The sequence below is a fragment of the Antennarius striatus genome, chromosome 15 (genome assembly GCF_040054535.1).
Source record: "Antennarius striatus isolate MH-2024 chromosome 15, ASM4005453v1, whole genome shotgun sequence".
In the NCBI taxonomy this organism is placed as follows: domain Eukaryota; kingdom Metazoa; phylum Chordata; class Actinopteri; order Lophiiformes; family Antennariidae; genus Antennarius; species Antennarius striatus.
The window spans coordinates 11,673,393-11,688,709 of record NC_090790.1 but is presented as its reverse complement, the minus strand read 5'-3'; the positions used below and the strand labels follow the sequence as shown (position 1 = coordinate 11,688,709).

Sequence of the window (15,317 nt, the reverse complement as noted above, 5' to 3'; positions counted from 1 at the left end):
AGGACAGAAAGGGTGTGACCAAAATACTGGATATCTTCCACGTTGACAGTACATTTAACAGCGGTAACAATATTATTTTCAATCAATACCTTGGCTGGAAATAGAATTACCATAATCTAATGAAATGGCATATTTGGTATATTACTTATATATTGATTTACTTATATATTTAGTTTAAACAAAATATATCCATACAATAGTATGCCCAAATCAGTGGAGAAAAATGTTATTTTATCCCCATCATCTCTATCTTTCCAGCACCCCCCCCCCTCCCCCAAACTTCCTAAAAAAAACAAAAACATTTCTCCTCATGACTTTCATTGAATTTCAGATGAGGAGGTTTTAATGTGGAGACAGTGTCGTGTATATTCTAGGGAACAGGAAACAGCTTCCCATGCACTCATGCCCTTTCACTAGTACATTTCTAATTAATGTAAAAACACGTGATGAATAAAAAGCACCGTCTAAAGTGCGCACTGACTAATGTTAAAGTCAAAATGTTAAAGTCAAATGTTAAAGTCAGCTACCTGTTCCACATTTTTTGGTTCTTTTTTGAGAATATTTGTCATAAACAACACAAATGGGATCAGTACACAATAAAAACTCACATGTTTATTCATTACAATAATAATAATAATAATAATAATAATAATAATAATAATAATAATAATAATAATAATAATAATAAATTAATATTATTATTATTAGTAGTAGTAGTAGTAGTAGTAGTATTCTAGGCAGCTAAGAACGCAGACCCTATAAGAAAGTACTGTGTGTCAGTAAGAGACAACAGAGTCCGTCTGTTGGCGCTTGTCTGATTCAACGTCATTACAGGTTGTAATACGTCTAGTACTTGTAATAACACATCCACGAAGTGAACACCTCATCACAAAAATTGCTCGCCTCCTCTTCACTTGTTGGGACCATCTATCAGCGCGTCCGCGGGGGCGCACGGCGCTCCTGTGGGTTCCGCAGGTTCGTGCGTCTGTCTGAGAGGATTGCGCTCCTGTCGCGTTCCTCCTCTGCTCTGCTCCTCCTCCACGTCGTGGAGCTGCTCTTTTCTCCTCTGTGGAAGCTGCCGCACATCTCATCAGGGTCGCTCGTGGAGCAGAAGCGTGAACGGAGAAGATTTGCAGCATTATTTCTGAAAAGCGACCCGAATCCAGACGCAATGCAGGTAAAACATTTCTTATGTTTCTATTTAGTTCTTGCTGGAAGAGACCAGCATGCAGGCTCATTAATTATGGTAATAATATTGTGAACACTTATCCTGTATGCAGCAAACTTACTGTGTTCTTAGTACTACAGTTGTCTAAAAAGTCTACAAGGTAAAATCAGTTTTCATCTCCAAAACAGAAAATACTCGTCTATTTTATAGATAGTGGTGCAAAGATAATCACAAGTACTAAATTAAAGTATTTTAGCTTTCACTAAAATATCAGATATCAAAACCTGCAATATATGCTGTATGTGGATGGCATTTATGTAAATGATACACAGAAAAAGAAGAATGGAGTGGACGTCATGATTTTTACAGTAAAAGCATCGTTTTCATGGTGCAGCTGGTGTTCGCTAAATAATACCTTTAGTTACTTTAATCTATGGAAATGCATTATTTCATTTCATACCTTCATCAAGGAGGTCACGTCTCTGCCGCTTGCTTGTTTGTTTGGCTGTTAGCAGGATTACACAAACAATTCTGAACAGATTTTTGTGACATTTTTTGCATAGACAAGGTATGACCAAAGGAACAGACCAAATTTTGACTATCACATCGCCTTCTGTATCTGTATTATTTTTGAGGAGAGTATTAACATTACTGATCAGGAAAATGACTATGTTTTTTGTTGTCTTCCTTCATGGTTATTGCATACAAGAAAATGACAATATTTTCAGAATGACCTCCAGATGCAGCACAGCATGTCAGGGCAGTGGGGCATCATCTTAAAGGTCCATTAATCATCTGGATCCGAGTAATATTCTAGATCCAGTTGAGAAATACTGAATAACCATGAAATTATTGATGATCCAGTGCAATTCCAAATTTTAATGTGGAGACACGTTATGGAAATTGTAGGTTCAATGACATAAAGGGGAAACAGAGTTTGTTCAGCAGAGATTTGCAGCTTGGTTGTTGGACGATCCAACATGATCCAAGTGTCAGCCTTTTAGTAATAGTCTTCATTGTTCGTCTCTATGTGGCAGGTGTTCATGATTTATTATTTATGCCGTTTAAAGGAGTGTGAATTTTTTAGCGATATTGTCAACGCTCTGTATACTCCGGTATCCCATCGTACAAACATAGGTCAGAGGAGCTCCCCAGATAGAAGCCCTGTCAAGTCCTTTACATTACATTCACCATGTCTTACAGAACGTTCTTTTATTTATAACGCGTGGAGCAAGGAAACAACAAGGAAAAGGGAGTCAAGAGTATTCAGAGAACGGTTTTTAAAGATTACAGCTACAAATGCAGAAAAAGTGAAAAAAAGAAAATATAAATTAAGGGCTGAATATTTAACAGAACAGATATGACATTATAAAACTAAAGTGGGTACTGGGACCAAAAGAACACATCAACAAATATGTGAAATTTAATGATGCGTCAATGGAGAAAACTAAATGTCACAAATGGAAAGAAAACCAATGGCAGAAAACCTGAGAGCAGCACAGTTATAATCTGAGACACATTTACAGCTTCATCATCCCTGAAATATTAATCTGAGTATAGAAACACTGAATGTGCATCCAGTGTGAGATGAGAAGATGTTATGTGATAGTTCAAATAACTGGAAACAAGAGAGGCGGTATGTCCCTATTCTCATAAGTGCTCATGATACAAGAATATTGGATTCTCTGTTTCTCTCTCTTCTCTCTCTCTGTTTTTTCTCTCTCTGTCTCCAGAAACTGTGCCTCGTTGATATTTCTTGATCTTTATAAAGATGAGAACTTTACACAGCGATGTAAACTGATCATCATTGAACAGCGATATTAAAATATTCCTGCTGTTGAGCTCAAACAGGAGAAATATCTCTCTCAAAAACATGCAGAATCTCTCCAGTCGCTCTGGGCCTGAGGGCCAAAACCGAGCGTGACATACAAAACATTGAGATAAGCCCTCGGTTGATCCCAGGTGCTCAATACAGAGCTTAAAACAAAGGTTTCCACATGGAAATATTGGAGTATAACCAAATCTTACAGGGGGAGGAATCGTGATTCCTGGCAGAGGTGGATAAATTTGTGATAGTCAAAGGTCATAAGGAAACTTGGATGATCTAAGAAGGAGATCTCAGCAGGTAACTGGCATAGAAGAAGGAAAAGGACGGTGTCCAGTGGGAAACTTTGGGGCTGGACTTGCTCATCTGACTACATGATGAAGAGATAGAGTCAAGGGCAGAGACTGAGGCCATTGAAGCACAGGAGGAATTTTGCCAAAAATGCCGAAGGGCAAAGTCTGCTCAACGTCTCAGGAAAGTATAGAAAAGTCTGCTGCCAGGACAGGCGAGACAAAGACGAGACTTGCCAACTGAGTATTGATCTCATTCATTCTTCAGTCCTGCTTTTTTTTTTTACGCCCATCTTTACCACCAAGAATCCTGCAGCTCCTTCAAGAGTCATGTAAGGAAGCTGGGAACTTCATGGCCTCAGGCTGACAGCACCCGTTGGTGTGTGTGTGTGTGTGTGTGTGTGTGTGTGTGTGTGTGTGTGTGTGTGTGTGTGTGTGTGTGTGTGTGTGTGTGTGTGTGTGTGTGTGTGTGTGTGTGCGTGCATGCGTGCGTGTGCGTGTGTATGTGAGTCGACATTAGCCTGCAACAATACAACTTGATTCATCTCCACTCAATCTATTGCTGCAGCATCTTTAGTGTCTAAATGAGATGCAATGGAGTTGCTCAGATCTTTTCTAAATAAAATAATTCAGGATGGGAATAAATACTTTGTGCATGTCAATATCAATTTGACATATCAAGTAATTAATTCATTGAAAGATATTGAAGTGAATTTTTGTGCACATAATTAAATTATTGTATCATTTGAAGGTATAAATACTGAGTAAAAGACAAGATCAGATGACATCCATATTTTTCAATAAGATATTATTTAGTCTGTTTCAGGCAGACATAGAAATATTTAGAGTGAATAAAGAAGTATATTACACACAAGGAGAAATATATCTTACTTGAACTGTTCAGTGTCAGCTGAGCCACTGAAATTCATTTCCTTTACCTCAATATTTAAACATAGGTGCTTATAAAACACATTCTGATGGGTTGCCTTCAAAATAAATGCATGCAATTTGGCCACTGATTTACCCAAACTGTTTTATTGTGAGATCCAGATTTTCATTTGCAAAGATTAAATCTAATCCAGAACTAAGTTAGCCCAAAGATTCATTTTACTCCTAATTTAAGTCTAAAAATCTCATCTCTTCCTGAGGAGAGCTTGTAGTCTTGCCTGCAAGTGGTTTGGTTACCCACTGTGGGAACGTATAAAGTACAGGATGAAAGTATCTGCCCTCGCTGTGTAAAGAGCTGGTCTTTTGTGTCTCAAAGGAACATCTTTCTCTGCCTCCTTCAGGCTGATGAGAAGGCGGTGGATGGTGGTCTGCTGCCCGATGCCAACGGGAAAGATCCAAATCCAGGCGGACAGACAGAGGGCTCCAAATGGCAGAAACCGCGGCTCTCTCGTAAATCTCTGATGAAGTGCTGTCTTGTCAAGTGGATTATTGCCAGCACCACGCAACAAGGGCCAGGTAAAAGCACGCGAGGACTAACACACAGACTCGCCCTCCATCTGTTGGAGGACTAGTCTGTTGTGTGTGACAGCAGAGGGGTAGAGGAGAGAAGGGAGGAGAAGGAGGGAGACACAGGGAGGGCAGGCCTTCAATCTCCTGCTATACAGAATACATGAATTTTAAAGCATCTTCCACATCTATAGTGTATATGTGCTGGATGTTCTTGCCCTTCTGGGCTTCTCCTCTGTGGGAGCAGCTCAAACATCTGGCTTCACTTTGTTTTAGAGGCTCATCAGTCAAAATTTTCACCCTAAGATTATGAAATCACACTTATGTACAGTATCTAGAAGAAGAAGCGGCAGATTTTTAAGATGAAGACCACGGCTTCTTCCGCTAACTGCCGCTACATACCCCTGTTTGCTTGGTTGGTCTAAATTATTGACATTGCACTTCTGTGCAGGCTGTCAGCCCAGTGCAGGCACTTGACAATCCAGACAGACATTTGTACGACCTGTCAAAGCAACATTGCATATACTTGACCTAACCTGGGAACAGAGTTGCCTTGTGGATTACTTTAATCTGATTCCTCAATCCGGTTGTGATGAGCAGACAGTGTCTGTTTCCAAAAATGACCTGCTGCTGTCATCCCAGAGCGATTTACTGCATCCAGCATCCAGATGGCAGCTTGCCGAGGAAATCACATCGATGAGGACGGTAGCAAAACAACTGTTCTGATGGCTGATGTATTTAGCCTTTTAAACAGGTTCATTATTCCAGTTAAATATATCCCATCCCCTGTTTGGACGTCAGAAAGGAAACATTATGGGCCTCTTATTTCTGATGCATTTAAATGTACGCCTATGAATCTACATGCTGTAACAGCTTCATTCTACAAAGTCAAAACATAATAAAGCATCGTGTTATTTTCATCCATTAAGATGAGGATTGTTTATTTATTTAAATGCAAACGTGTAGCTTTAGACATAAATCCTTACCTTGATCGCCATCTACTGGTTAGAAGACGTTACGTCATCTGAATGTCTCCTGCGTTCATTCCTTTTAGAACAACAGAATAAAATTTTAAAAAATTGTTGTGGTTTCTAGAAACATGATCACAGAAAGAAATATTCTAAATTTTTTAAATGATGGAAGTTGCTGATTAAATTTTGGGGTTCTTGATGCAACTTAAATGTTTACTCAAGGTATAAAATGCACCAGTGTGTTTGTACCTGCGTGCGCGTGCACACATGTGTGTGTGTGCATGCATGCGTTTATTTGCAAATTTAGACAGGGTAGTTTGTGTCGTATGAAAATAGAAAACTGGGTTTTGTCCTGAATTAAATTATCATAATTTAAGCAACTACAGCACTAAAAATGTCTTGGTCATGTTTTTGTATCATCAAAATATTTATAATTTGTCTTTTCATAGGAATTGAACAAACATTAATATAAAACCCTTTCATTTATTTTTTTAAAACAAACTCTGGAGTTTATTCAGTTTAATGGAGAGCATCTCCCAGCTCCCTATTACAATACAGTCTGGATTCAAAGGAATTGCTTGATTTTTTCCTGTGACCAAAGAAACGTGACACTATCATCGTCAAATAAATAATTCCATCATATTTTTATGTTTGCATAAAGTCACCGTGCATCATTTCCTCTTCTTTTTTCCTTTTTTGAAGTGATTTGGTCCAAACTGTCTCTGCAGCTTCAGTGATGTTAACTTGTCACAGCACAAAAAGGGCAAAGGTTCCTATTTTCTGTGTGCAAAGAAGAAAGACTGATGAGAGTAAAGTTAATGGTGTTGAAGTTTCTGACAAGAACTTGTGTGATGATTTTGTGATTGATGGCCTCAGGCTCGGAGCTGTAATGCCGCTCTCACTGGAGTCATTAAAACTCGATGATGAGACTCAGCTGCACCGTCTGCATCTCTGCATGCTTAAGCCATCTCACTCTTGTCTGTATTTAATAGAAGAATAGGTATAGCTCAGCACTTAGGGTGCATTAAATAGTATAATGGTGCATTATTTTTATGGCAGGCAAGTTTCCACATGAGCTCATGCATCTTGCATGCTGGTGTAATGCTGAGTATATCTCAGCCTGGCGCAGGTAGGATTAACTGACACATCACAAACACTGCAGTGATCCCCATTCACAGCAAACGGATTACTAGTTGTACCATCTTATGAAGACGATCCGTCATCCTATGATCTCAGTTTATTTCCTCCAACACGAGACAGGTGCGCTTTGTCTGAGAGAACAAGGTGCTCCACTAATGTGTGAAGAAGAAGAGCAGCGCGGCAAAAGCACAAAATGTCCTGATAATGATGGATAATTTTACCATTTTATTTCATATTTATTTATATGTTCATGCACTTTTATATCATGGTAAAATCAATTAATGAACACCTTTCAGTAAATTTCATTCTAAAAACGTCATGTAGAGAAAACTAGAAGTCTATGCACAAATTTCAGATGCAGACAACATCAGCTGGGCTGAGGTGTCCCTTTCCTGTGTCTCAGTTGCGGTTTATTGTAGACATTAAAGATGAATCCATTTCACCTGAGATCCTCCCTGCCTGTCCAAAAGCATTTCTGGCCCATTTCTCTCTTTGGTCTGAGACCACTATTTCAGCTCTTGAAGATTGATTTCCTCTCCACTCACGTCAAACTGAGTTCATGATATTGTGCCGAGTCATCAGTTGTGAACTACATTCATATTGTGTGTTACTCTCATTTATCCTCAGCACAGCACAATCCCACAGACTCGGCTATGCCCTGCCTGTAGCGGGACGTTTAGGACCTCCGGTGCTCTCCCAGAGTTCTGTATTCCGCGTTAAACTTTTTAGAGACCTGACCTCTGAGGCGTGCAGGTCGATTGAATGATTCAATCTAATGTTACTATTCTTAACTGTAGTGTTCATAACGTCATGGTGTTTTTCAGCTCTGAGTGAATCCTCATGAGTTATTGACCGTGTGTGCTGCTGAACAACCCAGTGGCTTTGGGCAGCGCCACACAGGGCAGGGCCGGCTCCTTCATTCTAAGTGCTGTTCACATCCCAACCATCAGCAAATGGGGATCAATGCCTGCTTGGTTTTACAGCTATACATCCTTGAAATGACTGGGCAAATAAAGACAGCGTGGGCTGTCAGACTATTAGTAAAAGAAATTCCTTCAGTAATAACCCCCACCCTCACCACACACACACACACACACACACACACACACACACACACACACAAACACACACACACACACACACACACACACACACACACACACACACACACACACACACACACACAGAGTGGACATGGACTGAGTGTGGGTGGAGCCACTGAGTTGATGGAGTTGTGGGAGAGATCCTCAAATGAACTAGTGCAGAATGTAAAATGCTGGCGAATAGAAATAGAGATGGATCTTTTGCCAGCTCCGATAGCTTTGGATAATTTTTGGGGATTAAGACTCAATGAATTAAATATTTCTTTGAAAGAGCACATGATGGACTTTGAACCTGCAACTTCTGCAGCCACTCTTTTAGGCTTTTTCCTAACTGGTCAGTGGTTTAAGTCGGGGGTTTATAGAAGTGAATAGAGTAGCTGATGCCTGCACAAAAACACTAATTAAGAAAAGGAAGTGAACGCAGGAGGGAGATGACTGGCAGCGGGATACTAGCTGGTCAGATTCAGCATCGGTTTTACAAACGCATTTGTTGACATTAAGTTTTTTTAAGGGGGCTTTCGTGCAGGCGGTGTCTGATGCAAGGCAGCAATGGAATTGGATGGCATGGAAATAATTGCCATTATTGTTGTTATTGGATTGTTTATTATCGTGCTCAAACAATTTGGGATTTGGGAGCCCTTGTCACTCGAAGGTAAGACTTAAAATGTAAGTTTAGTTAAAATCTTGTCTTTCAAGCAAAAGTCCTGCTAAATTATCTTCTTTTTTGAGTTCCTTACCTGTAGTAGTGATGCTGGAACGTTTACACAAGCTGATTTGGACTCACTAGTTTTGGTTGTTGTTATTCTTATTCCTCTTCATAAAGGCAGTAAAACTTTAATTTAACCTTTAATGATGTGTTCACTGCGCCAGTCAAGTTTTTTCAAGTCAAATATTTTAACAGTTGTGTGAATTTCTTCTTCCCTTTCATTTCTTCATCACCTTTCCTCGATGTCTTCCTCGTTTCTTTCACCTTTCCATTTGCGTTTCATTCTTGAAAAGATGGTGAGTACCTCTGATGGTGTTTTTATTTAGCGCCATTCATCTGAGACATCTCTGTAGATGTTTTTAATTTTATTCCACTTCAACCTTCTTTTTTTTTCTTCTCAGTATAAGAAATGTATTACCAATAAGATTAACTATGGCTGCATAAGATTTACCTGGGATGCAGTGTCTTGTGACTCAATGGTGCACCTAAATGATTCTAACATTTGCTAATAGGTGCCAGTTACTTTCTATTTGTTCTGTTTTGATTATCCACAATTTCATTAATAAAATAAATTCATGCTTTTTTCACATTTGTGACTTCAAAAGGAGAAAAGGAGGAGCCGCTTTTTTCTAGGTTCCCTTCTAATTTCTCTTTCTTCTTTTGCTTTTGCATCACTTTTGCATCATTTTTTTTCCACACCTCTATTTATTTTGTCACATCTTCCCATCCCATATGTTCTCCTTTTTGTCCCGCCTGTTTATTCTTTCTGTTCAGATGGTGAGCCTTTTGATTTACTGTACATCCAGTAATTTTCTACCTTCCATCTACTTTCATTTTCTGGTATTTTCAACTCCTCCCCTCCTGTCCTTTCTTTTCTCTTTCTTTCTTGTCTTTCTACCACAATTCTTCCCCCTTTTCCTCCCACCTCTCCTCCCCCTTGTTTTCTCTGTTCCCCCGCTGACAGACAACTGTGACAGTGACCTTGAACTCTCCATGGTGCGTCACCAACCCGAGGGCCTCGACCAGCTCCAAGCGCAGACACAGTTCACCAGGAAGGAGCTTCAGTCGCTTTATAGAGGCTTCAAAAACGTACGGCAGCGATCAGCACAATAAAATTCACCAAGGTTTTTGATTTGGGAAGAATTAACCCTTTATCTCTGCCGTTATATCTGAAGTGGCTTGTTTGCAAGTGGCACACATTAAAAGAATACAGACATAAATGTATGCACTTGACCAAATATTAAACCCATCTCTGATTCCTTTGAACTCTGGCCATCAAGCTGTTAATTTATCAGCCTCCATTCTTCTAAGAAGATAGAGAGCACGAGTAGGCAGCAGACAATAACATCCAAAATGAGGATAGACAGTATCGTATGGAGATACAGCACCAATACCACACATGAGGGTAATAAGACTTATATATAATAATAGAATGTGGATTTCTGAGAGGATTTAATATATGAGACAAAAATATTGCATTGTGGATGCCTGAGGAATTAAGCACTAAGTCATAGTTTAAAAGAAACAAGAAAACCTTCATTTCATTCAACAGAACTTTGATATCGAATTTTTTTGTTTTAGGGCCCCCTGTGAAGATGTATGGAAAATGCTTTTAAGATGTGACATGAGCCTCTATTAAGATGAATATTAACTTGAGCCAAGTAGTTTGAATGAAATATTTTTTTAAAAACTTTAAGCACATTTTTAGAGTGATTTTTTTAAAATAATGTGTAAATGAGGAGTGTGTAAATCTGATGCTAGATGTGCCATGACTATAGGAAGTCTGCCTTGTGCATATTCTGACTATTATTTTTGCTGTGGATCAATACTTTAATGAGCACTGTAAGATTAAGATTAAACACACTTTGTTGTCCCCAAACGGGGAAATTATCTTTTCACTCCACAGAGCACATACTATGCATACTGTACATATATACATACAGTAGATACCTGTTTTTTGGTAAATATTTTGTTAAGTAATAAAGTGTAACCATAAATGCACATGCATGCATTTGGCAGTGACGTGAGGTACTTTTTTTCTGACTATGGAGTCAGGTAATGTTTATTGCCAATGACAATAATGAGCCATTAATGTAAGCAAATACCATTTAAGAGGAGAAGCTGAGGAGCAGCAGACTGATGTAAACAAAGCAGCCTTTAAACATAAAACAAAGCTTGTGAATGTTTTATGAGGTCTTAGATATCTTAGCAATACATAAAATGAGTTGTGGTGAGAAAAGTTCAGCATAAACAAAACACTAATAAAATCCGCATAGGGTGCCTTTAAAGCTGAAGTGTGGAGCTTTTGTCTCCCCCTCCTGGCAGTAATGAGAATTACACCAACGCACTGAGGCGACCATAAAATCCTCCGTCCTGGTGTTTGCAGCAACCAGCTCTGCAAACCAGTCGTCTGCTGGTTGAGCATCGGTATATAAGCAAGGAAAGTTACCAAACTGATCTGAAAAGCCAGGAAAATGGAATAAATAAACAGGTCAAACCTGTGTTTTGACCAAAAACTATATTTCCCACAATGTAGTAATTCAGCCCATTTTAATTCTCACAAAAACATTGTTTTGAAAAAGGTTAATGGCTTGATTTGTGTTTGATATTTCTTTATTCACTTAGATAGTTTGATCCTTGATTGATGGAGTTCTGTGTGTTTCATAACCTGCCAAATTAAAAGGTTTTATGTCATGATAGTGAAACAAACAAACATATTTTTTCTGGGCAACTGTAATGTTCATAACTGAAATAAGTATTAGATTTAGAGTTATTTAACATCAAGGAGTAGTTAAATTTATTTTCCATTTATTTTACAGTACATTGAGTTATATTTAGTTACATGTCACACAGCGCCTCCACAGAGAGGCTGAGGTCCTCCTTCGTGCCCCGTGCCATCAGGGGGTACAATGACTCTCTCAGGAGGAGCGGGGGGGAGGTGGCGAGGTCAGCACGGGGTTGAAAATGGATTTAATTTAATTTAAATTTAATTTAAATTTAATTTTATACTGTTGTATATATATATATATATATATAAAATTTATTTATTTATTTTTTATACTGTTTTTATATTTTAATTCAATTTTATACTGTTTAGATTTTATTTTATACTGTTTATATTTTAATACTGTAATATTTTTAAATTTTATACTGTTTATATTTTTAGTTATAGTTTAGTATATAAGTCCTGTTAGTGCTGCATGTGCCTGTCTGTTAGTGTAATGTATGTCTTGTGGTATGTCCTGTGATGTCAGTGTTTCCTTTTCTCCTGGTGTTTATCCAGTATTATTTGTTAAGTAATGCCTGAGCAGTGGATATATGCAATTTCCTCCGGGATTAATAAAGTATCTATCTATCTATCTATCTATCTATGTACATTTATAAGTTACATCTGGCCCTTTGAAAATGACTTTGACCCCCAGTCCCAGAGCGTAACCATGTTTTACATTCTTCCTAGGAACAACAAGGTTTGTTAACATCATAGATAGTCGAAACAAGAAGTTTTCCTTGCCAGTGTTCTCCGCAAGAATACAATTATCATGTTAACCTCCCTCAGCAGACAGACAGTTTTTATCCAATAATTAACCAGTTTGTTACAGACACTTTAACAGTTGCACATGCCATTATATTGTCAAAGGATATCATGCTCTTTAAAGTCAAAATTAATTTTAACCTTCCTAACAGAAATCAATGTCTTTGTTTGTTTGCGGGCCGCATTTGGCCCCAGGGCCTTGAGTTTGACAGTATCACAGTATTGGTGGTATCACTGTCTGGTAGAGGTGGAGAAAATCTCAGACACACCAGATATTGTCAACTTCTTCCATTTTTTACAGCTCTGTAATGCACGATGTTATTCCTTCTGGCGCCTTGCTCTTGTGTCACGTACAGTGACGTCACGGACAGGCATATCCGATCGGTGTGCTTGAAGCTGTTCAGACCAAGTTGCATCTGTCCAAATCCGATATGAAACTACCTTCCGATGGTGGTTTCAATCTGAAATCAGAAAATCAGATTGCATATGGTATGTGACTGTTCAGACTACAAAAGAGACATCTAATATCAATCTGGATGGGCTAAAAATCGTATTTTGGCGACCAGTCTGAACAAGCCCTTATTGTTAGCTTACCTTTTGTGCTCTCTAGTGGTGATATGTTGCCCTGCAGAATGAACATCACTTTTACGATCAGTAAAATGCTGTTAAAGAAAACAAGACCTTCAAAAAATAAAAACAGCAACTGATTGTTGTTATTGCTCTATTACTTATTTCTGAATGGTGAACTGTGTTATATTTTTGTGAGTTGATGTTTTATGTTAATTTTTTTTAAAACTCTATAAATAATATGTTTGTAACAATCCCTGAGCCTCCGTGTAACTACAGCCAACATCTTGAGCAGAAAAGTGCTGCTGATCTCCGCCACTTTAGTTAGATATCTTTCTAATCTTCTCTTTTTTCCAAATGCTAAAAATTGATATTTAAAAGCTTTAGGAAACTTCGGAACTATTAATTGTTATATATGTACTGATTTAAATTTCTTTGTTTTCTTTCAACAGGAATGTCCAAGTGGGCTTGTGGACGAGGAAACTTTCAAGACCATTTACTCTCAGTTCTTCCCACAAGGAGGTATAGTATTTAACTAATGCAAACTTCTACAGTAGCAATGTTGACTGTCTTGAGTGTTTGTTTGTTTGTTTGTGTGTGTGTGTGTGTGTTTGTTTGTTTGTTTGTTTGTTTGTTTGAAATTCTTGCTACTATTTGCAATGACAAACTTAATTCCAATGTTTTCTTCAAAGCCTCAGAGACATTAGAGTTAAGGAAGTTAAACATCACCAAAGCTAATCCTTTATTCAGTCTTGAATGACTTCAGCTTCCAAGGAGAGAAAGATGTCAAATCAAGTTAGTTATGACCTTCAGTATAAAATAAATATTGCACTTAAATAAGATCCATTCATTCTCATTTTCCATCCTGTGTATTTGTTATCTTTCCTCAGATGCAACCATGTATGCACATTTCTTGTTCAACGCTTTTGACATGGACAGAAGCGGCTCCATCCGGTTTGAGGTGAGTTCTTGACTACATAATAGTGTAATTAAATATATTAGTTTAAATATATGTCAGCTTCAGTTTTAAGAGCTGGTTTCTCTATTAACGAATGTCATCACTGGATCTTTCTCTTTCTTTCACAGGACTTCGTCATAGGATTGTCTGTGTTGCTTCGAGGTTCTGTAACAGAGAAACTGCGCTGGGCGTTCAACCTGTATGACATCAACAAAGACGGCTACATTACTAAAGAGGTACACTCAACAAACAAATTCTCATATGAGGGAAAGTGGCATAATCCACCGCGGGTTCCTGAATTTTTCAAATGTGCTGCATGTGTCTCTGGTTTTCCTGCAGGAGATGATGGCAATAATGACCTCCATTTATGACATGATGGGCAGGTATACCTTACCCAGTGTGAGAGATGATTCCCCCTTTGAGCACGTGGAGAAATTCTTCCAGGTGTGATATCTCTGCGGCTAAACCACGTTGCCTCAAACCTTGAATTTTGAAGATATTATTGTAGCCTTAACATACCTGGTGTTTTTCAGAAGATGGATAGGAACAGAGATGGAGTGGTGACTATAGACGAGTTCATAGACACCTGCCAAAAGGTAAAACCAAATGATGTTTGATTGACTTTGTGTGGCTCTAGCTACACACAACATGATTGTCTTACATCTGTTTTATTTTCTGCACAGGATGAGAACATAATGGCTTCCATGCAGCTCTTTGAGAACGTCATCTAATTTAGTACCACAGAGGGACGTGAACCAACGATGCTACATCGTCCTTCCAGTTCCAAGCATGGGCCTGAAATAACTTCAGTCATCCTGTAAAAGAAATTCTGAGTTCATGCAACACTTTTGATATATTTTAATATGACTGCAACCATATATTTTTTTCTTTTGAAATCATTCTAGGCAGAAGAATATGTGGTATTCACCAAAACACTTAAAGAGGAATTGTGGCATGGCTGTTCTGACTTTACATACTAGAAAATGTGAAAACACTTCCTCATTGAATGCCAGATGAGCATGAGTGCTTGCCCAGCATTTAACAGCATGTGATGTAAACCACAGTGATCACGAAACGTTATCATCGACCACCTTGAATCTTAGGCAAATGAGAAAACTTTGTTACTGTATTATACTGTAAAGAAAAATACTATGTTTGTAATTTTGGTGTAAATGTCACACCTGTTGTTGTTGTTGTTGTGTTGACTTGAAACCTGCTGGAATAAAAAATATACCTTCACTTCACGATGACAACATTGAATATATTCTCTTTTGTCTTTAGATTTTTGAAACACAACTCAAAAGTGCAACAATGCAGGATAAACATGAGTACAAAAAATAGAACAGTCAACAATAGGTTTTCAAGCTAGAAAATCCTGGAAAAACTGTTAAGCAGTGGTCATGAAAATAATTCTTATTACTAGATGAAAAATGATTTCTTTACATGTTGAACACTCACATGTTTTGCACCATAAAGACGAAGTGCCTTTTGAACTTTAAGAACTTTATCTCATCTTCAAGAAGATGAATGACTGAACTAACAGTCTGTGCGGTTTGCCGGATGCCTCCAATTTTGAGGAGGACTGGTTGTGTCATTTCAAAT

General features: G+C 38.2%; 1 protein-coding gene across 3 annotated transcripts; it reads left to right on the top strand.

The window, feature by feature from the left end:
• Nucleotides 1-1,094: 1,094 nt before the first annotated feature.
• LOC137608467 (calsenilin-like) lies at nucleotides 1,095-15,004 on the top strand. Of its 3 annotated transcripts, none has more exons than XM_068334862.1 (9): nucleotides 1,095-1,177; nucleotides 4,573-4,747; nucleotides 9,623-9,747; nucleotides 13,210-13,279; nucleotides 13,648-13,718; nucleotides 13,844-13,951; nucleotides 14,055-14,159; nucleotides 14,249-14,311; nucleotides 14,399-15,004. In XM_068334862.1, exons 1-9 carry the CDS (start codon nucleotides 1,172-1,174, stop codon nucleotides 14,444-14,446), a joined length of 771 nt encoding a protein of 256 aa, XP_068190963.1. In that variant the 5' UTR covers nucleotides 1,095-1,171; the 3' UTR covers nucleotides 14,447-15,004. The 3 variants fall into 3 exon arrangements, with proteins under 3 accessions (XP_068190963.1, XP_068190964.1, XP_068190966.1); XM_068334863.1 differs by having other exon boundaries at nucleotides 4,548-4,747; XM_068334865.1 differs by lacking the exons at nucleotides 1,095-1,177; nucleotides 4,573-4,747 and adding an exon at nucleotides 8,238-8,604.
• Nucleotides 15,005-15,317: the final 313 nt, after the last annotated feature.